General features: G+C 35.0%; 1 protein-coding gene across 1 annotated transcript in view; it reads right to left on the reverse strand.

Annotated features, from left to right (window-relative positions):
* The window catches only part of UBR3 (ubiquitin protein ligase E3 component n-recognin 3), a gene marked incomplete at its 5' end in the record, with an annotated part of 238,879 nt that overhangs the window by 156,909 nt on the left and 58,057 nt on the right, over positions 1-23,913 (reverse strand). Inside the window, 7 exon segments of the mRNA XM_080798665.1 lie at positions 918-1,007; positions 1,102-1,167; positions 7,391-7,477; positions 13,693-13,826; positions 14,406-14,585; positions 21,622-21,850; positions 23,218-23,348. Coding sequence (XP_080654791.1) covers positions 918-1,007; positions 1,102-1,167; positions 7,391-7,477; positions 13,693-13,826; positions 14,406-14,585; positions 21,622-21,850; positions 23,218-23,348 — 917 coding nt within the window.

Raw genomic sequence — 23,913 nt, forward strand, 5'->3', positions numbered from 1 at the left:
AAAAGAAGGTCAGATTAGAATGTTTCATAACATTAATGTTTAATTCTTCATGTATTTGTGGTCTGCATCAATTAAAACCAAGCACAGTCATAACTTCATCTCTTACTTGCTCTTAACCCACAGTGTGAAAGTTCAATGATAATTAACAAATCTAAAATTGCCAGGAAAAACAAATTAAAGTGCCAGTCCATCTACTATACATAAGCGGTTGGCCCACAAAATTATAGTATTAGAACTGAAAGAAACCATAGTGCTTAAGCATGAAAATCCTCTTTTCTCTCCTCTCATTTTTCAGATGGGGAAACTAAGAATCAAATTACCCCAAACAACATGGTAATTAAATTGATGTAGTACTAATGCTAGAAATCTGTTGGGTCTCCCGACTCTCAAAACAGTGCTGTAGTATGTTAAAAATTTCCCTATGAGGGTCGTCGGGGCAAGGGAGGGAAAAATGAAACAAGATGGGACCCGGGAGGGAGACAAACCATAAGAGACTTTTAATCTCAGGAAACAAACTGAGGGTTGCTGGGACAGGGTGTTTGGGTTATGGACATTGGGGAGGGTATGTGCTATAGTGAGTACTGTGAAATGTGTAAGACTGATGATTCACAGCCCTATACCCCTGGGACAAATAATACATTATATGTTAATAAAAAATAAAAAAGAAAGAAAGAAACTTCCCTATGAGTAAATACAGTGAAAAGAATTCCTGGGGAAATTGTAACTAAATATAAGTTTCATAGGACAAAAAGAAAAAAAGACCAAACTATAATCTAGCAAAAATACCTAAGTTTAAAAAAAATTTTTTTTCAAACATTTTGGCTATAACAACAATGTAAATTTAAGGCATAAAAATAAAATAAAGAACAAACCACATAACCAAGAAATTCAATTAAAATAAAAGCCTGAATACATACTTGAATTTGGAGTGGGTGAATCATTAGTTTCATTAACATTTCCTGATCAGGTAAAACAGAATCCAAATCTAGTTCTTGACATTTCACAGCCTAAAAATTATGAAAAAAAAAAGTTACTAATTCAATACTTAATTTCCAATATTAAAAAAAAAAAAAAAACAGAATTGCTGGACGATAGTCTTACCTTACTCAAAAACATAGCATAGTAACGATGAAGGGGAAGATGAAAAGTGACTTGGTTAGGTGCTGGCTGGAATAAACAAACAAAATCCACAAGTCAAAAAATGTTTCAGAATGCTAAGTTCAAAGAAGGTTTCAGAATGCTAAAACCACACTTTTACCTTGATTTATTCCTATACCTTTTCAACAAAACTTAAACTTTTAGATAACATAGCTTTAAAAAACCACTGCATAGATAAAATTAATTCCATTTTAAATGCCTAACTGCAGGTTTCTGAAGGCAGAAATTATATCCAACTCAAGGCTGAATCCTCTGAAGCATCTAGCACAGAACAAGGGATGGAATGGATTTTCCTTTACAGTAGCCTATTTGGGAATCTTCAAATGCATGCACACCAAACATGACGGTAGTAACCAGAACAATAATCACAGCTGACCTTATTCACATTACCTCATTTAATCCTGAGAAAAACCCTATGGAGTATAAACTATTAATGTTCTCATTTTATAAGTAGGGAAATTCAAGCTTGGAAACTTAAATTACTTCCTAAAGTTAACAAATAGTGAACTGAAGAGCCAGTCTGGACTCCACTGTTGTATTCAGACGGTAAGAGGCTCTGAGCACAGTCCTAAAGTGAGGTACAGGGGAAGGCCTTGCCTATGTTCACAAGCTGGATAAGTTGCTCCCCACACTGGCACTGAACACACATACTCCTTGAGAAAGCTTAGTACCGTATGTATCAAGGAACTCTGACATTCTTGTAAATATTATAAAAATTGTATTTTAAATCTACAAATCCCATGGATCATTCTATCACTATAGGACAAAACTATATAACAACTGTCCTTCTTAAACAAATAAGAAAAATTAAAAATTAAAAAGGTATTGTTTGTTTTTAAATGCTTTTGCAAATATTTTCTGAATTTAAAAAAAAACTTTATCCAGAACATTCAATTTATGCTGATGTAATATTGGTATAAAGTTATAAAAAAGTTATGAAGAGTTGCAATATGTCACCATCCCTTAGTTTTTTTTTTTTTTTCAAAACAAATGTAATTAACATCCCCCTCAACGTGTGAATAAAGAGCTATAGAAATTTGTTCTAATAAATAAAAGTTTGCCTTCCATAAAAAGGAGGGAATTTCTGATAAATGCAACAACATGTAAGAAACTTAAGGACATTATGCTAAGTGAAATGTCAGTCACAAAAAGACATACTGTATGATTCCACTTATATGAAGTACATAGAATAGTCAAAATCACACACAGAAAACATAACAATAGTTGTCAGGGGTTGGAAGGGAAAGGGAAATGAGGTGTTACAGTTTTGAAACATGAAAAATTCTGGAGATTGGCTGCAGAACAATGTGAATATACTTAACACTACTGGATTATATACTTAAAAATGCCTGATGGTAAATTTTATGTTACGCTTATTTTACAACTAAAAATAAGTTTGCTCCCACATTACTATAATCACCTGAGTAACATATTCTATACTAACTAGCTAAATCAGAATCTCCCTCAATTTCCTCTGAAGGTATTCAGGACAGTGGTTAAGAGCAGACTCTTAAAAGCTAGATTTGCATGAGTTCAAACCCTGACTCTGCCACCTCCAGCTATAAGCTGTGAGCAAGTAACTTAAACTCTCCATACCAAAATGACTGGCCTGTAGAACAGAAATAACAAGCAGCAGGACAGCTATGAGGATTATCTTTAACATAGTACCCAACACATAGTGCTATTACCTACAAAGTCGTGGACTCTATCTTGTCTTTCAAGGCTTTAGTATTTCTTAAGTTCATACTCTTCTGCAGCATTATATTCCATAATCCCTTCTTTTTTAATGTGACAGATTAGCCACTTGCTATAAACTCTTCTTCCACTGCTTCCATATAAAACGGTGGTCGTCAGACATCATTCTCAGCTTTCTACTCTTCTTCTAGGTGACTTTATCCAGATTCACAGCTTGGACTGCTGAGACCAAGATGACTCCCAAATCTCAGCAGAAGTCTCGCCCCTAAATTCCAAACCTTATATTCCAGTGTCTACTGAACATTATCACTTAATAGTCTATGCAAACCACAAATACTTTGGGTCCAAACTAAACTCAGCATCTTTGTCTTAAAACGCAATCCTCCTCAATGTTTCTTCTCCTGTACCCTAGTAATTCAAATCTGAAATGTAGATTCTTTCCCTCTCACAAGTCTCCAACATCTGATGAGGCACCAAATCGTGTTTATTAGCTTTTCCAAATATCTCTTAAATCTACTTCCTTCCCTGTTTCCACACTGCCCCTAACCTTAGCTCGGCCCTCAACATTAGTGCCTAGATTTCAGTGACACCTCCTGCTTTCTATTCTTACTCTCCGTGACACACCTGTGTGCTATCTGCCTAGCTCACAACTCTCCCCATCTTCTCAGAACATCCCTCCCTACTCCATCTCCCAAACACACAGACAGAATGGATCCTGACAGTCAAGTTTATAATAGCCACTTCTAATTGGAATCAGAAGATATCACACACAACCTGAACAATAAGTTTTTCTCCTAAAAACTTCACGTTGGGGGGCATCTGGGTAGCTCAGTTCATTAAGCATCCGACTCTTGATTTCAGCCCAGGTCACGATCTCAGGGTTGTGAGACCGAGCCCCGTGTCAGGCTCCTGCTTAGTAGGGAGTCTGCTTGAGGATTCTCTCTCCCTCTTGCTCTCCCTCTGCCTCTCCCCCAGCTCGTGCACTCGCTTGCTCTTTCTCTCTCTAATAAATAAATCTTTTAAAATTTTATTTAAAAAAAAAAAGTGGATGTTGGATTCAGAGACATCCTCAGAATCTTGAAGTATGCTTGAAATTGTAACATTAAGCAACTTCAGGAAGGTAACATTTCATCACATAGGCAAAGAAGCACAGAAAGCCAATACACAGAGGGGGAAGAAAAAATAAGGTAAATAGGGCAAAGCAAATGCCAAAGACAGGAGCTCCTGTTCAGCTTTCTACTCAGTTCCTCAGGAACTGAGGCTGCCATAAGATCCCTGAGATACCCCCTTTGTACTCACAAAAAATTAGGCCTCCCCTAAATTAAGCTGCCTCAAGGATGTTTTTTCCTTGCATTCAAAAATACCTTAAGCTATTTAAACCTCCATATGTTCCAGGAGGTGATCCTCCCAAAACATTAATTAAATCTTGTACTTCCTCCATTCACAAACTTTTAATGGTTCCCTATAGTTCTAACCCCCTGATAATCTTCTAACCCTTGAGAAGACAGCTTACCTCTCCAGCCTTATCTCCTATCACATAAACTCATGCACCACAGGCAGTATCCCTAACTCACCAACCTTCTGTGCCTCTATGCTGTTCCCTCTGCCTCAAATACTACATACACATCCCTTCTCCCAATGGATTAACATATCCTTAAGACTTGGCTCAAATGACATTTCCTCTAGGAAACATTTCCTAAATCCCTCAAGATAAATCAGATACTACACTCTATTCTCCCCCATAGTACCTGATCACAACTTTACAGGAGCACTGGAATCATGTTTACCATTTACCTGTCTCCCATTTCCTTAAATTAGGGACTGTTTCATCCCCTATCTCCAGTGTTTTTTAAACAGCAAACATTCAATATATTCTACTTCAATAAGTATCAAACATTAAATAAGTATTCTACTTCCCTTTTATCAAAGAACTCCAATCAAACTACCCTGCCACATATTCATAATCATTGCCCTACATGATATTCATGTATTTGAGGATTCTTAAAGGGCCTACCTTACTGGGAAACTTATTCTATCCCTTGTTTCTAATATCACTGTTTGATTTGTGTTAATTCAGTTCAAAAGATTTATTTAATCTGTGCTAGACTACCCCAATAACTTCTGATATTCACTTACAAGGATGGTAAAAGAAATATTTATCACAAATGTAACATGCCTCGTAATCCTCATTAGCTAATATTATTATCTTCAAATAAACAGATGGGATGGATTCAGCAATGCTAAAAAAATGTTAAAAATAAAATAACTTTTAAAAACCTGTTTAAAGGGCACCTGGGTGGCTTAGTCAGTTACATGTCCAACTCTCGGTTTAGGCTGGGGTTGTGATCTCCAGTTCATGGGCCTGGGCCCCAGGTTGGGCTCCACACTCAGCAGGGAGTCTGCCTGGGATTCTCTCTCTCCCTCCCCCTATCTACCCCTCCCCCCAACTCATGTGTGTACACACACTCTCTCTCTCTCAAATAAATAAATAAATAAAAATAAAATCTTAAAAAAGAAAAACTAAGATCATATAGCTAGTTGGTTTGTGGCAGAGCCACAATTTATACTTGGGTCTGCTTGACTTTATAGCTCTTTCCACTGAAAATAGCCAACAGCACTGAAATACTACCAGACAAGGGGCACCTGGGTGGCTCAGTTGGTTGAGCATCTAACTCTTGATTTCAGCTCAGGTTGTGATCTCAGAGTTCACAGATTGAGCCCTGCATAGGGCTCTGCACTCAGTGGGGAGTCTGCTTATTCCTCTCCCTCTGCTCTTCCCCACCCCCTGTTCTCTCCCTCTCTCTTTTTCTCAAATAAATAAAATCTTAAAAAGAAAAAGAAATACTACCAGACAAGGAATTAAGAGATGTAGGCTCTAGACTCAGAACTACCAGTAATTTGCTATGCAACTATAGGCAAGTCATTTAATATCTTTGCGTCTCCATTGTACATCTACAAAAAGGCGGCGGGGGGGGGATAATACCTTCTCTCCTTCAAGGGTTGTTTTGAGGAACAAATATGTCAAAGCTCTTTAAGAAACAAAAAACTTTGAAAATACCTTAAAAAACAAACCATACTGTGTGACTCCTTAAGTTCTCTGCTTATTTTCTCTTCAATTAAAAATCTATTTAAATTCTTTCCAATATTCAATAAATTCCTAAAATATTTCTGTGTGAAAAATAACTCTACTATTTCCTTGAGTTCAGCTACTCTATATAACATACATGATTCTAACTGTCCTTAACTCCACCCCTGAGCTCAACAATTAATTTCATGTGTGTAACCCTCTGTGTGTAATGGTGTTTTCCCCTTCCTCAAAGCGTTGTCTTAGTGATGCTACCATTTCAACAATACCTCCTAAGTTTCAAATACAAATGAGAACTGGAATGAGAGAAGTTCCAGTTGAGTGACTAATCCTAGAGGAGGCAAAGGAGTAAAACAGGTTGAAAGTATGGAGGCATAATCTGAATCTAATCATGGGACACACCCAGACTGAGGGGTGTTCTATAGCATAACTGAGCTAGCTATACTCTTCAAAATAAGAAACTGTCCCAGAAGGAGACTGGAGACATGATGATTAAATGCAACATGGGATTCAGAATAGGATGATTTTGCTATAAAGGACAACAATGGACAATTTATAAAACACGAAGGAATTCTAAGGATTGGAGAGTAATTATATATTAACCTTAACTTCCTAATTTTTATAATTGTATCTGGTTGTAGAAGACAATGCCCTTGCTTGTAGGAAGTACACACTGAAGTATTTGAAAGTAATGGGCATCAAGTCAAATGGTTCAAGAAAACAAAGTTCTTTGTACTTCACTTCCAAATTTTCAATAAGTTTGTGATTGTATCAAAAAAAATTTTTAAAGAAAGGTAAAGATAAAGAAAAAAATTTCCCACTCACAAAAAAAAAGAGAGAGACAGACAGACAGACAGCAGGAGTTCCATCTGCCCAGGATTCAGAAATGAGATGGGGGAGTTGGAGTGGTCTAAAACACGGTCCTCCTTATGCATATGGCATACTGTGAACCCACTTTATAAAAGGAAAAGGGGCTTCTGAGAGAAAACTTGGGCTATTTACAAGCAAGCCCTTGTTTAATTCATACAGAGTATGTTCTGTGCCAACTCTTCTCAGCTCATTATTAATAACAATCACCTTTGTTCAAGCCCACAGAACACTGACCAATTAATGAAGATGTAACACCCTTTCCATTAAACTCTCCTATCCTATTCACATTTGCACTATCACTTTAACCCCTCTAAATGAAACTAACTTTTACTCCTGAGAAATATGGAGACATAAACCCTTCATAACAGATAAAGGAATTATAAGCAAGTATGATTAGTATACTTCAGAATCTCATAAATGTCAAAGAACTGATCTTCCACCTCTCCTTTTTTAAACTTAATGGTAATACCCTCATCCTAACTTCTTTGCCTTATCCCATGAAAAGATATTCATTATTTTCAGTGTTAAACGAGATATAACACTTTTCTTAAGTGCCTTTATATATGTGAAAAATATACATACCTCATCTACAAAGTTAATAGCATCAAACCAGTCTTGAAGAGCTTCAAGGCAGTATCTAACAACATTTCGAGTATACTCTTGAGTTTCCTAAAATAATAAGTTATACAAATTTTACATTATATAAATATGTATATTTTCAACTTCAAATTATATGTAATACATGAAAATTATATATAATGGTAATATATATATATAAAATCAAAAGACCACATTTGCCATTTTAAGAAATCGTTTCACAAACTAATAGTAACAACCAGAGACAATTAGGAAAATTAAAAAACACAGCATGTTATGTTTTATATAATTTATTCTTGGAAACGAATCAAAGCTGAAATAGTTTTATGTGATGCATATCAAGCTCTATTCGAAGAGATTTCAAAAATATTATAAGTTTCTTAATATTAACTGTTTAATGAGTACAGCATCTTTGGGGATGATGAAAACGTCTTAGAGATGAATGGTGGTAATGGCTGCACAACACAGAGAATGTACTTAATGTCAATGAACTGCACATCTAAAAATGATGAAACTGTGCATTTTACATATTTGCCACAATAAAAAAAACAAACAGACCAAAAAAGGAGCAGAGAACATTTAAGTACTATGAGCAGCCTGGGAATATCTTAGCTTGCTAAAATGAAAAGATAAGTGTGTGCCACTCAAAGGTACTATGAAAGAAAATTAGAATGTTTTATGGAGAAATTAAGCCACTGAAATAGGAAACTATTAAGTTAAACGGCAAAATAAATCATGATAGCCTCTCTTTAAAAAAAATAATAATAATGGGCAAAGGATCTGAATAGACATTTCTCCAAAGAAGATCTACAAATGGCTAATAAGCACATGAAGAGATGTTCAACATGATCAGTCATTAGGAAAGTGCAAATCAAAGCCACAATAAGCTATCACTTCACACCTATTAGGAAGGCTCTATTTTTTTTAAATGCAAAATAAAAAGTGTTGACAAGATGTGGAGAAACTGGAACTCTCACACATTGCCAGTGGAAATATAAAATGGTACAGCCACTGTGAAGTTAAACACAGAGTTACCATATGACCAAACAAGTCTACTCTCATATACCCAAGAGAATTAAAAATATCTGTTCACACAAAAACTTACATGCAAAATGTTCACAGCAGCATTATCCACAGTAACTAAAAAATGGCATTAACCCATGAATGGACAAGTAGAATGAGGTACATCTACACAATGGATTACTATTCAGCTTTAAAAAGAAATGACACACACCATAACATAGTTGAACCATGAAAACATTATGCTAAGTGAAAGAAGACAAACACAAAAGGCTACATAATGTATGATTCCACTTATATGAAATGTCTAGATTAGGCAAATTCATAGAGACAGATGGGAGAAAAGCAGTTTCCAGGGAATAAGAGAAGACTGGGACTGGGAAGTATAAGGTTTCTTTAGGAGATGGGTGATTAGTAGGGAATTTGTGGTACCAGCTGTACAGCTTTGTGAATATACCATATGACTGAACTAATACTTTAAGATGGTTAAAATACAGACTTTTAGGTTGTATAAATTTGAAATCTATAAAAAAAAGTTTTTAAAAGAAGACACTTTGGTGATGAGTGCTGTGAAATGTGTAAACCTAGCGATTCACAGACCTGTACCCCTGGGGATAAAAATACATTATATGTTTATTTAAAAATTTTAAAATTAATTTTAAAAAAAGACACTTTGGGACCTTGATGTATAATAAAAGGGCAGGTCACATCAAAGTCAAGTAGGTTAAAATCTTTATATACATAATTATTCTGTGCTTTAAAGAAAGCTAAGTTTCCCACTGCTGCCTTCTCCTTCATCCTGCTCAGTCTCCTGTCTTGTTCATTATTCTATCATATATATTATCATGCAGGTCCATCTTATGTCCACTACCATCCAGACCAAATATCACTTATCTAGTTTCCTTGCCAACAGTCTCACCCTGTTTTAATCTATACTATATGAAATTTATCTTGAAAAAATATTATTTTATACATTATGTTTCCTAATTTCTTACCAAAAAAAATTTAATGGCACTTTTAAGTTACCATAAATAATGTGTCATAACCAAACTAAAGTGGCAGATAAGTCACAGGTAAAGAAACATTTAAAACCAAATGTTCTCCCATCTTATCAAGAGTTTGGGCAAAGGGTAACATAATACCCTTTCGGTACAAATACAAACTGATATGACCCTCCTGTAGAAAAATCTGAAAAGCATGTATCAAGAGCCTTTAAAAAGGTGACCAGTTAATTCCATTCCTAAATATAGTATATTTAATAATCATGTCCAGATCCTCTCTCTCCCATCTCCTACCACTAACACACACCCACCCAAAAAAATGCAGTGCACATTACTAGTTTTATAACCTTTTCAGTCTGTTTATGCATATGTAAAAATGGACATAAATGGACATAATACTACCTACCTCCTAGTACTGTGAAGGAAGCAAATGAAATAATGTTTGTAAAATGCTCCGTGTCATAGTCTAGGCACTATGTGTGACAAGCAGTTATGTGCTCCAAAGGGTCAAGGCCACAGTTACCTAATGCTGCCACTAGATGGAGATTTTACAGCTTATTTGTTCTGTTAGGAAGGCAAAAATTAGTAGGATTCTGGAAATGTGCCATCCCTTTATCCAACCTGTTATCAACATAGTATCAGTTATTTAACTAGCTCTTAACATTTTCAAGAACCAAACAGCATTTAGGACAATCATACAAAGAAAGTAAGCTACCAGGTGAAGTTCTTTTTATTGTTAATCCTTTAGTTTTATATCTTTTAATTAGAGAATAGAAACAACAAAACAGCTGTTTTACTTTAACAGTCTTTCTTCTAGCTTACATTTCTAAAACTCAACAAGAGTACTGCTAAAAAGCTCTAGACATTCTTGCTTTTAACAGACAATTACAGCAAAGTGGGAAAGAGCTGAAATCAGATGGATTTGTTTTCAAACTCAGCTTCTACTTAACAGCTGTGTGAACGTGGGCAAGTTATTTAACTTCTGCAGGAAAGAGATGATACTATCTACTTTATAAGAGATACAATGAAGACTAAATCAAGAATATAATACAAAGAATATAGTGTGAAGAACAACGTCTGGAAGAATGTGGGGGCTCATCAAGAGAATGTCTTAATTAGGAACTAAATACTCCCTTAACTGAGAAACTACTCTCTCAGATTCTCTTAAATGGGGTTGCTTTCTCGATTCTCTTCACTTCTTAGGTTAAGGGAACCATAACACACTGCAATCCTGGCCTTCAAAGCTAAAAATTAAACTACTGCCCAGAAACAATGAGTTCATTATCAGAGATAAACATAAACCCAACTTCATAATCCAAATTCATCTTAAACACAATTGTCAAAATAATCCTCCTAAAATACTGATCTTTTCATATTAACATCGTATCAACTTCCCTGATCCATCACTGTCTTTTGTTGGCTTATAGGATACTGTGCTCCTCTGGTTTTTCTCCACACCCTTATCTCTGATGTTGCAGTGTTAGTTCTTTCTTCAGGGTTCACTTCTCTCCTTACTTGATCTCATCCCACCCGCCTGGTGATAGATACCATTTATGTTACCAAGGATCTAAAATTTATAACCTTAGTCCTGACTTCTCTTTTGAGCACAAGATAAATCAGCCCCCACACTCATTACTCTCAGAGCAAACTGTTATTCTCCTATAGAGCACTTACAAAATGAATCTGTGTGTTTACGTACTTAACATCTATCTTCCCCATCAGACTGCCCCATGAAAATAAGGACCATGTCTATCTGGCTTAACACCAAAACCTAAGCATCTACATAGTGTCTAGATAGTGTCTGACATAAGAACAGCATTAAACAAAATTTTTTTTTAGTGAATGAACAAATGAACCTCATATTATATAACAGGGTTTTGTTTTGTTTTGTTTTTATAAATGCTACAGTGGAAATTAAACAAAGTACTGTGAAAACACTGAAACTAGAATCATAAACCTGACTGAAAGAACTTAAATGAGCAGATTACATATCAGCTGAATAGCATTTTTATAGAGCTACACTAGTGGTTCTTTACTCTGGTTAGAATCACTGCCAAGGTCCTTCTGCACTCAAATAAATCAAAATCTTTGAAAATGGGGCTTAGGCACATGTATTTCTTTTTTTTCAAAATTTATTTATTTGACAGACAGAGACCACAAGTAAGGAGAGAGGCAGGCAGAGAGAGAGGAAGGGAAGCAGGCTCCCTGCTGAGCAGAGAGCCCCATGCGGGGCTCGATCCCAGGACCCTGAGATCATGACCTGAGCTGAAGGCAGAGGCCTTAACCCACTGAGCCACCCAGGCGCCCCAGGCACATGTATTCTTAAAGCTTCTTGGAACATTGAAAAAAATTTAAAAATTAAAAATTAAAAAATTAAATTAAACTAAAAAAAGGCTTCCAAGATGATTCTCTTCTAAGAATAAGCAGAAAGAATGAGAGACCATAAGCCAAAAAGGGATTAGTTTGAACAAATGCACAGATACCAAGAGAGGGATACCACATCTTGAAAAATGGTATTCAATCCAGTGACAACATGGAGAAAGATAGAGGGGTATAAATGGAAGATGAATTATAAGAGACAAGTTAAGGGGCGCCTGGGTGGCTCAGTGGGTTAAAGCCTCTGCCTTCAGCTCAGGTCATGATCCCAGGGTCCTGGGATCAAGCCCCAGATCGAGCTCTCTTCTCGGCAGGGAGCCTGCTTCCCTTCCTCTCTCTCTGCCTGCCTCTCTGCCTACTTGTGATCTCTGTCTGTCAAATAAATAAATAAAATCTTAAAAAAAAAAGAGAGAGAGAGAGAGAGAAAAGTTAAGGGCAAATGATGGAGGATCTTAAATGTCTCTACAGGAAACACAGATGTTACTCTGTAGACTGATAAGAATTTTAATGACTTTTTAAGCAAAGGAGAAAGATGCACAGAGCTTAGAAAGGTAATTTCAGTACTGGGACAGATCAGAGTAGGAAGAATTTAGAGGCAGGAAAACCAGTTAAATCATCTTAACAACCCAGATTTTAAAGATATAAGGAAATAAATTAAAAGACAGGAAAGAAGTAGTAGGGAGGATTTTTGGAGCAGAAGAGAAATTTCATGGTATCTAATTACAGGTTGAATAAAACTGGCACAGCAAGGACAGAAAGTTTCTATATTAGATAACTATATTTCACATACCATTAAATGACATAAAGGACATAGTATGGGCTGATGAATTTAATAAGTTAGTTAGTGGCTTGAGAAAATCCATGTACCTATTATGAGATCTACATGAATAACCAGAGCTGCTGGAAATCTGAACCTGGTTAGACTAACAAAGCTGTAAGTCACATGCATTTGGAGAATAGCTGAAGTCATGAGAGAAAATATAAATCTGATTAAAGGGACTCATATATTTAAAGAACATATGGAGGAGGGCCTCATAGTAACCCTGCGAAGGGCAGGCTTCAGTGTCCTGTTTCTGTTTTGTTTTGCTTTCTCAAAAACAAGGAGAAAGGAGACTGTCAAATAGTTTGAAGTGAGTTGACCAAGCAATATAAATAGAAAAAGGCAGACCCAAGATAAGAATCGAAGACTTCAAAACATTTCCACTATAAAATCTAGTCCAGCATGCTTATGGATACACGCTGCCAGTTGGTCTTCATGTGATCCATAGAGCAAAAGCTCAGTCAAGTTCTTAGTTTAGTAGGGTCAGGAAATTCCATTTTTCTGGATCATCCAAGGACTCTGGAGATCCATTAAACCACTACTTTAAAAATGCAGAAGTAAAATATATATTTGTATACAAAGACACAAGTATATCCAATTACAAATGATCATTTTCTTACCCAATTACAAGAATTAATGTTGCCGCTATGCTACTCTTAAGATTCCTTTGGTAGACAACTGGAAGTTGTATGAAATGCATACTAATTTTGTGCTTGCAATATTAAAAATGTAAACTTTAAGAACTATTCTCACTCTTTAAAGACAAGAAGCAACAGACAACTAACTGATAATGGATAAAATGAAGCAATAAAGATAAATGTGGAGACTTCTAAAGCTCCAAAGACTATTCACAGTAAGGAAAGGCTGCAAGGATCTGACAATATCATGAACTCCAACTAGCCAAAGAATAGTAGTTGATGTCTCAGGTCAGTGTTCACAGAGCTGAATTCACAATTAAACATTGCCCATTAATATATATGAGTAAACAAATCAATGTTTTCACAAATCTTTTTCTTAAATCACTCTTTTAAAGGTAAAGACAGAAATTAACAAAAATATTTTCAACATACCCTAACTTTACAATGGGATAAGAGCCCCCACATTGGCTGTGCACAGGCCTCAAGTTCAGCAGCAAAGGCAGCATAGTAGGTCTGAGACTCAAATTCCACATGCTCATTTAGTTCTCGCTTGTTTAAGTTCATACCTTGCAAAAATTAAAGCAGATATAAATCTTGCCAAATAGAAGCAAGTATTCTTATTAAAAATCAAGTAAAATACTTCCTAGTACCAAACACTCAGTGCACACAAATGGCATAAGTGACACAATATGTAGAGAAATAAATAAATAATTTAAAGTAAAATAATCTAGTCCTTTTAGAAGTTTTTACAAACTAGGTTTTCTTAGAAACACTTTGTGAATTGTCTCTTATATAACATAATTGAGTATGTTAAATAAGAAAGTCAAAACTATTTTAATTGACACTATTTGAAATTTTATGAAAGTGTTATAAATCTTTCTTGAAGAATAAATTAGAAATTTCTGGATTAATGATTTAAAGTGTAGGATTTACACTCCTGTTTCCTTTTTAATAATTTGGTATTTTTCATAACTCTGATATATTTTCATGAACAACTGATTAAAGTACTTACAAATATTAATTAAAATGAGACACTTCACATGTAACCTGAATGATGTGCTTTTATATTTTAATCAGTATATTAGATTGTCTTGCATTACGCATTTTGTAAACTAAAAAAATTAACAAAAAAGTAAAATTCATACCTTGAAAGAAAGATACAAAGTTCATCCATGTAACTAACAAACCATGGTCCTCCAAAAATCTCTTAGCCACACTTTGATGAGAAAGGATATTAATAAAATCACTGACAAGAGGCCAATAAGTGTTATTCTTCAGTAATGCTTCTCCACAGTTCACTACCACATGTAAACTATTTTCTTCATCTAAAACAGACACACACAGCCCAGTAATAAATAAGTTTTTAAAAAACGAAAACTTTACCAACGATACACATTATATACATTAGAATCAGGGATATCTCAATTCAAACTCCAGCCAGACATATGGTGTGTTACTTAGACTCTGAATCAATTTCCCCATCTACAAAATGGGGGAAAGACACATATTTTAAGGAAATTAAATGAAACATTAACATAACACTAAGCACATCATTATAATAATTATGACCACATGTCTAACATATTACATGATACTGAGCTAGCTATATATTCATAAAACCTTATTATTTTCCTGATTTTAATAATATAATGCAGTATCTTCAGTTCTAATCAATAAAATATTTTATCCCTAGATTAATCTCATTCCATCTTATCAAACAAATCTATATGTGATGTATAATTGCTTTCTTCTACTCAAAAAATATGTAAATATAACTTTTTAGCAAGTACAGCATTCCAAAAATGAAAGATACACATATAAATAAACTTAAGCCTTTAAAAAAATCCTCAAAGTTTAATTACATTATTGTGGGTGGGGAAAGATTAGGTATGTACAAATCTTTACTATTAGAAGCTACAGCATATATGCATTAGCTCTCTTAATCTAGTCCAAATTAACTAATTCACTGGACAAATGAGCCCCCATTCCTAATGTAAAACATAAAACATACCCATAATATACAGAACGCACAAAGCTAGTAACCTACTCCCTAGTACATAAGCCAAGATATATGCTTATCCAGAGTCCATTTTTGTTTCTGTTCACGCTAACTGTTCTTTTTATTATAAATTTTAAATTAAAAGTACATAAACTGATGAAATATAAATAAAGACAGGTATGACAAAAACTGGATCATAAGCTTTTGAGAGAAAATAAAAGTGTCTAAGAAAATGCTAAAAAATCTTAGAGAAAAATCATAAAAACCTAGAATTTTTACAATCAGATTGCTTTATACAGATTTTTTGTTTTAACTCCAAAGAAACTGAAACTGGAAATCACAGATGATGCTTTACAGAAGTGATGAGGGAGAACTCCAGACATGGAAACCAAAACTTTAAAATGCTTTGCCCAAAATTAACAGATTAGAGAATGAACAAGCATCTCTGTATTTTAAGTTAAAATGCACTGTTTAATACATGTATCATTTTTTTAATGATAACTCACTTTAACCAACTTTTTCAACTAACCATCTACTTGTGAAACTCATCAGTGGGGGCACTGGGTGGCTCAGTGGGTTAAGCATCGGCCTTCATCTCAGGCCCTGATCTCAGGGTCTTGCCCTGGGATGGAGTCCCTTGCTCAGTGGGCAGTCTGCTTCTCCCTCTCCTTTCGCCCCTCCCCTGCACTGGTGTGGGCTCTCTCTCTGTCTCTCTCTTGAGCTCAAGAGCTCACTCTCTCACAAATAAACAGTATCTTTCTTAAAAATTTAAAATATTTTTAAAAATAAAAATAAACTCATCAGTGAAGAGGCTTCTACTGTACTTCTTATTTTCCATACATTAAATTTAGGTTTCAGTCTATGAAATTATTTTACCTAACTCTTAAATTTAATAGTGGTCCTACAAAGGACCCACAAAGTTAAGTATGCACTCTTTTAGTGCCTCTCAATAGGAGAGAGAGTGTAACTGAATGAAGAAGTGGGGCTTCAACAAACCACATACACCTGAGATTAGAAAACCATCTCTGACAGACAACTACTGCCACCATGAATCAGTAAGCAGTTGATATTAATGGGACAGTGCTCAGTGATGATGGAATTTAAAATTTTTTAAACACTGAAAATCACTGTTCTATTTAATTGAAACCAGATTAATAGGCAGAATAAAATTAATCAAAATGACTATTTTCCTGGCACTGCTGTAAATACTATTGTTCTTATGAAAAACACCTTGGAACTTTTAGTAAAATAAAGTGACTAGGACTTCTACTTTTCCCCAACTGAGATTCACTCATCAACAAATATTTATTCAGCACTTACTGAGGGCCAGGTATTCTTTAAAGTTCTGAGAATAAAGTGGTAAATAAGTCAAAACTTATATAGTCTCTCCACTGAGATTAATATAAGACAGAGTGTGATATGGCTATCATAAGCAAAGTACAAGAAGTCATAAGAATCAGGAAAAGACTCTAACTTAGGAAGTGATGCCTAAACTAAGACCTACAGAATGAAGGAGGAATTAGGATCAGCCAAATAAACCAGGGATGGGAGAGGAAATGGTGTTGTAGGTAGAGGAAGCAATATAAAAAAAGGATGCAATCTTTGGGACAAAGAATGCAGGGGATAGGTGGCACAAATGAAGCCAGAGGACCTTAAAAATCAGCTTCAGGAGTTTGGAGTTCATGTGAAGAGGATGGCAAGTCACTGGGGGGTAGGGCTGAGAGACAGGGACATGATCAGAAGTGTAGTGTGGAAAGTGACCAAAGGAAGATGATGATGGCTAGTGGTATGAGGCCTAGAGATGTCAATGGCTGGAACTATGGTGGTGGCATGAAGATGTAAAGATGAAAAGAACAGCTATTTAAAGATATTTAGAAGGTTCAAATGCAGACTTGATGTTTATTAAATCTACAAGGAACACAAAGAAGTCAAAAAAGACTCCCAGGTTTTTTGTTTTTGTTTTTTGTTTTTAAAGATTTTATTTATTTATTTGACAGACAGAGATCACAAGTAGGCAGAGAGGCAGGAAGGGAAGCAGGCTCCCCGCCGAGCAGAGAGCCCGATGCGGGGCTCGATCCCAGGACCCTGAGATCACGACCCGAGCCGAAGGCAGAGGCTCCAACCCACTGACCCACCCAGGTGCCCCTTAAGTTGGGCAGCTGCATAGATGGTTGACAGTGGTACCAAAACCACACACTTGTGTACTCATATACGCATACATATATACACACTCACACACGCACAATAATAGAAAAGAAGCAAGCTTGATGGAGCGATAAGAAGGAATTTTTGGTGTGGACATTGTGTGTTTGATGTACTTGCAGACATTCAAAGAATACAGCTCAATAAACAGTTTAATATGCAGGACAGAACAATCTGGGATTAGTACATCTACAGATATTCTTATGGCTATGCAACATATGGCTTTTGGGGGTTTGAGGGTGGGTTTGGGTTGGATTTTTTTTTTTTTTTTAGCTTTTTTTGTGAGAGAGAGAGTGTGCGAGAGCGTGGGGGAGAGGGGCAGAGGGAGAGAGAAAGAGAATCTTAAGCAGGTTCCATACCCAGTGCAGAGCCCACCATGGGGCTCGATCACATACCCTGAGATCACGACCTGAGCTGAAATCAAGAGTCAGATGCTTAACCACCTAAGCCACCCAGGCATCCCTGCAACATATGGTTTTAAGTTTCCATTTTATACAGATTGTTTCATAAGACAAATTGTAAAATTTCAGGGATATGAAGAGCTATATTTAGAATCACAAAGTAATACATACAGAAGAAAATATAACAAAGTAAAAGTGTAAGGTAGTGATTGCTTATTACTAGAGGTTTTTTCCTTTTAATCTTTAGCTATTGCTGTGGCCATGTGAATTCTCATTGTATCAACTTCTATGTTTACTAATAGTATAGACGAAATTTTCAAATACTGTCTAATGAAAATTTCTGCAAAAGCTAGATAGATTTATTTTAAAAAAAACAAGTACAGAGATACTACTGTAATATCTGTAGCTAGTTATAGGTAGTTCAAAATATTTAAAGCCCTTTCTAATACTCGTGATGTAAAAACAGGAAAGTTTATGGTGCTTTTAGAAAGCCAGTAAATATGTATCATGAAACATAATGCTACTTTTAAAGAGGACTAAAACACCATGGGAGCTAAAGACCATTTTAGACCTTGGCTTAGAAATAATGTAATTTACTGCTGGAAGAAATACATTTATACTTAAAGATCTTAGCAATACTATCACCAGCTACTTAGCTTCCAGAAAATTCAATTTGTGTAATAATTTTCAGAATAGACTAACTGCATTAGAAGGCAAGTACATACAGAAGGCAAAAATAAGACTTTGCAGTATGATTTCAGAAAATATGGGAAAAGTGAGAAGAGCAAAGATACCAGGACAAAGTGCCAAAAAACACCAACATCAACAGGAGAAGCAGAAAAGAGCTTTGGGCCACAGAAAGAACAATCAACAGTGTGCAATGCTGCTGAAAATCAGTTAAGATAAGGTCCAAAGAGTGGCCACAGGTTTCCCCATCATGTATGTCATGAAAAGGGGATCCCATAATTTACTGTATAAAATGGGACACTTTTGAGAGTAAAGGAGATTGTATGAATAACTATGTCAGAACAATAGCATTACTTGGAGCCATTCTGGGAAAAGTAGAACATGTGACCAGTGGAGTCACAAACAATTTCGGAGAGAGCAACAAAATGGTGGAAGTGGACACTAGACTGAAGTCGATTACTGAGTGACTAAAAAGCAAGGAAACAAACAAACTCTTTCAGGAAATCTGGCTACAGAAAAAATATGAGAATGAAACACATCTTCTCAAACATTCTTCCTTAAAGATCAAGTACAAACAATATGTAACTAATAAGCACAGCAAAACCATTTAGTCAAGAAAAAAGAACTGCAGATGCTTTCCAAAAGAGCAGATACTTCTAACTTTTAAAAGTTTTCTAAAAAAAAAAAAAGAAAGAAAGAAAGAAAAGGGGCGCCTGGGTGGCTCAGTGGGTTAAGCCTCTGCCTTCGGCTCAGGTCATGATCCCAGGGTCCTGGGATCGAGCCCCACATCGGACTCTCTGCTTGGCAGGGAGCCTGCTTCCTCCTCTCTCTCTCTGCCTGCCTCTCTGCGTACTTGTGATCTCTGTCTGTCAAATAAACAAATAAAATCTTAAAAAAAAAAAAAGTTTTCTAGTTTAGGGGTGTCTGGGTGGTGCAGTCAGTTAAGTAGCTGACTCTTGATTTCAGCTTAGGTCATGATCTCAAGGTCATGAGATAGAGCCTGGCGTTGGGCTCTATACTCAGTATGGAGTCCACTAATGACACTCTCTCCCTCTGTCCTGCCCCACCTCTCTTCCTCTCTCAAATAGTATCTTTAAAAATTCAAAACAATTTTTAAAATTAAAGTTTTCTAGTTTATAAATTAAAAATACTCTTTTTGGGAAAAGTCTTTCTCTAAATATATAATTCGATATATAAGAATATCATTGATACAAATGAATTATGATAGATACCATTTCAAAAAAGGACAAGCAATACATGTAATATATGTAGCTGAATCTTCAAAAGAAAGGGTCATCTTATATGAAAATAGAAGAGCTATAATATAAAGCACCTTTTAAATTTTCCTTTAAAAAAGTGAAGAGATATATTGCTTAATGTAAATATGTATTATGCTCCCATTATACCTACAACAGGAAGACAGACTTACATAGTGGGCAGGAGTACAGGTTTAATTCAGACAACTAGCCTTACTATTTATGGCTATAAAACCATAGATCATTGACTTCAACTCCCTAAGTCACAGTTCCCTCACCTATAAAATGGAAAAAAACAGTATCTACTTCACAGACAGTTAAATGAAAACAGTATCTACTTCACAGACAGTTAAATGACATCATACAGAGTGCTGAGGAAAGAGCATAGCACATAGTGAGTGCTCAAAAGCTGATAGCTATCATTTTAGCTCCTATCATTAGCATATATAAGCACTGCATACCGCACTGAGCATACACCAATTTTCAGGTTATGGTATCACCTGAGAATGAATGACATGAAAACAGAGAGAAAATAGTAGCTGATATGCAAAAGGAGGTAACAGTGAAACAAAGCAAGTCTCAACTACAAGATCTCTCCTCCAAAAACAACGGAAAGGTCCTAAGATTTAATCTCAGGTATGTTGTTAAAGTTTAGCCCCATATGCCAACTTGTAAGACACAGTACTATCAATGTTGACCTGCCTTGTGTCATGGTTAAGGGTAGACATCAGGAGATAAGAAGACCTTGGCTCTGTCATTTACTAGCTGTCTAACCTATGGTAAATGCCTTAACTTCTCTAAGCCTCAACTTACTCATCTTTAAAGTGGGAATAATACAGATAATACTAATACAAATCTCAGAGAACTGTTCAAAAACTTAACTGAGACAACATATGAATGGTATTAATACAGTGCCTCGTACACAGCAAATACTCAAATAAAACAAATTATTACAGAAAGGTAAAGTTAAGATGAAAGACCACAGTGAAATGAGAATGGGAGGAGATCCTAGAAATATTACAGTAGTTTGAGGAGTATCAATCATATAGTGGGCACAAAAGAAAAAAACTAAAGACCTCTCTAAGGGAAAAGAAAAAAAAGGCAAGATTTATTTCAACTTTTAAATTTAAAACTATAGGCATATAAAAATGTCAAAGGCAGATAATACAAATGTATAATAAAAAAATAGGAACATGACTAATAAAGAAATGGCTAAATTATGGTAAAGCCATATGACATTAATACCTGCAACCATTAAAAAACATGTTTTCAACACATACAATATAGTAGCATATTTTTAAAGTATAGTAGTATATTTTTAAAGTATTATTTGAATCTGTAAATATACTCGTATCATACAAAAAGACAGAAAAGAAATATCCAAAACTGTTAACAACAGCTATTTGCGAATAACAAAGCTAAAGGTAATTTTAAAGTTTGCCTTAAAAATAATAAAGTTTGTCTTTAAATTTTGATGAAAATTTTCAAAAAATTCTTTAACAAAGATGTATTACTTCATAATATTTTTTTTAAGACTTTATTTATTTGACAGAGATCACAAGTAGGCAGAGAGGCAGGCAGAGAGAGAGAGGAAGGGAAGCAGGCTCCCTGCTGAGCAGAGAGCCCGATGCGGGGCTCGATCCCAGGACCCTGGGATCATGACCTGAGCCGAAGGCAGAGGCTTTAACCCACTGAGCCACCCAGGCGTCCCACTTCATAATATTTTTAAAGCTATTTTAAGCATGTAAGGAGGTTTTTAAGACTAGTTACACAAAGTATACCAATAATAAAACTAGTGAAATAATTCTGAGTTTACCTTGTAGCTCACTTTTAATAAGGCAACTTTCCATCATGTATAATAGCACAGTGACCATAATATCCAGCAGCTGACATTCTTCTGTTACCTGTCTGGCTAACTCTTCATTGCTGAACAACTGAACACTAATATGCACAATTCTGTTAGACATTGTGTCTGACTCGTGACTTTTCTTCAGTGTTTTCATAATGAAAGCATAATGCTGAACAAACGTTTTTGTGAAAGCAACCTGTAAATTTTTAAATAGGAAGAAAAAACATATTAGTTTAACTTTGAGTTTTATAACACATTTTCCAATATATTATATTAACATTTTAGAGCTATTATTAGCTTATGAAGACACCCACAGAAATTTTAAAAGTAATTTCAATGATGATGGTAGTCACATTCTTTTGTCTGAAACATTAGCAAAATACTTGGATGGTTAAAAAATTTTAATAGACATTTTAAATTATTAAAGTTTTAGAACAATTATAAATATCATGATTTAAAAATACCAATTTTCACTTTGGTTACAAGTATATCAATTCACTAATGTCGAAGTAGGTATCTGTTCTGTGCTATCTACTTTAACAACAAAATCTAAAGTCTCAGCTTAAAACCATACCAGAGGATTTAATATAATTAAAATCAAGAGAATCAATGTGATTAACTCCAAAAGAAATGTTTTCTCCTATTTGACTGGAAAACTGACCACTATCTGAGTAAATAAATACTCTCTCTATGTACCATACACACCACTTCTTCTTTTCTTAACCAGGTATAAAGACATAAAACAATGCCATTATTCATTAAAGTGTAACTCCTAAAGAGGCTTTATTATATAAACCATAAGGAGAACTACAGCCAAAAAAAAAAGTAAGGGGGGGGGAAGAAGAAGGATAGCATAATTTATTTTCTTTTCATACACTAGGCTGTGTCACTTTGCCATAACCACATGATGGTCATAAATGAGAGTCTAGACCCACTGGAACTACAGTCTTCACCTATCTACATGTGTATATAGGTCAATAACTGTTCTGTCTTTAACGGTTATGGCCAGCAGCAACTAACCCTGTGATTTTCTCAAACCTAACCTCAAAATCCACTTTTTTTTTTTTTTTCAGTAATCTCTATACCTAACATGGGTCTTGAACTCATCACCCCAAGATCGAGAATAGCAAGCTCTACCAACTGAACCAGCCAGATGCCCCTATAATCCCACAATCTAAATTCAGCTGACCCCTTAAACATTCTCATAGCACTTTGTACCTCTCCTTTGGAGAACCTACCACAATTTAATTGACTACATATTTACTTGTGCAATTATGTTTTTGTTTGTCCCCCAGCATTCTCTTTGGACCAAGTTCCATGCAGACAGACTACTCTTAGGAATACTGCTTTGTAAAGCTGCTTTGCCTCAGATATATGATCCTGTGTTTTTGTGCAAAACCTATTTTGACAACAAAAGAAGCTAATGCTTTTTATTAGTGTTATCTCAGTCCTCGAAGCTACAATAAAATAAGACACAGCTTAAAAACAAACCAAAAAATTTCATGATGAAAAGGCAAAGAAAGAGGAGCAAAGTTCAGAAAGGAAGGGAAAAAACATAGATACCTTATACTCTTGATCTGGAAGCATGTTGAGTAAGAAAGTTACCATCTTCTGAGGGAATTCATACTTTATAGTCCAAAATAATAGTTCTTCTAGAAAACTTTTATGTTTCAAAACATCCATTATAGATTGATCTACATAAAAAAAAGAAAACTTATCACCTAATGATTTAAGCTATTCATCTCATTTAAACCTTACTATAATTAATAACCATTAACTTCAAACACTTGAGTGTATCTACAAATTAAGGACACCCTTTCAATAATTCAATAATACTGACATCATCAATCCAGGTTTCTACAATCTCCATGGTAAACAATAAAATACTTAATCCTTATATTTAAATAGGAAGCAGTTACTAAAAAAATAAGTAATTACTTGCCCTTAACATAAGGCATTTATCTAAAATTTCTAAGATTCAAAATAATTATCCTACAAGAACAATATTTATGGTATTTATACTAATATTAATGGTAATAATAATTTTAAGCAAAAAACAAAATATTAAAGCCATAAAGCCCAAAGTTATTGAATCTTTTCATTTTTAGTTTTTAGAGAAAAGGGGGAAATTGTTATAGGATTCAATATTTTATTTCTTTAAAATTGTTCTTCAGAAATGAAATACCAATTTTGCTACAGGAAGTAATTACTAATGTACTGCTTACTCTAGTATATACAGAAGCATTTACTTCTTATCTG

This window comes from Martes martes (genome assembly GCF_963455335.1).
Source record: "Martes martes genome assembly, chromosome: 3".
Taxonomy (NCBI): domain Eukaryota; kingdom Metazoa; phylum Chordata; class Mammalia; order Carnivora; family Mustelidae; genus Martes; species Martes martes.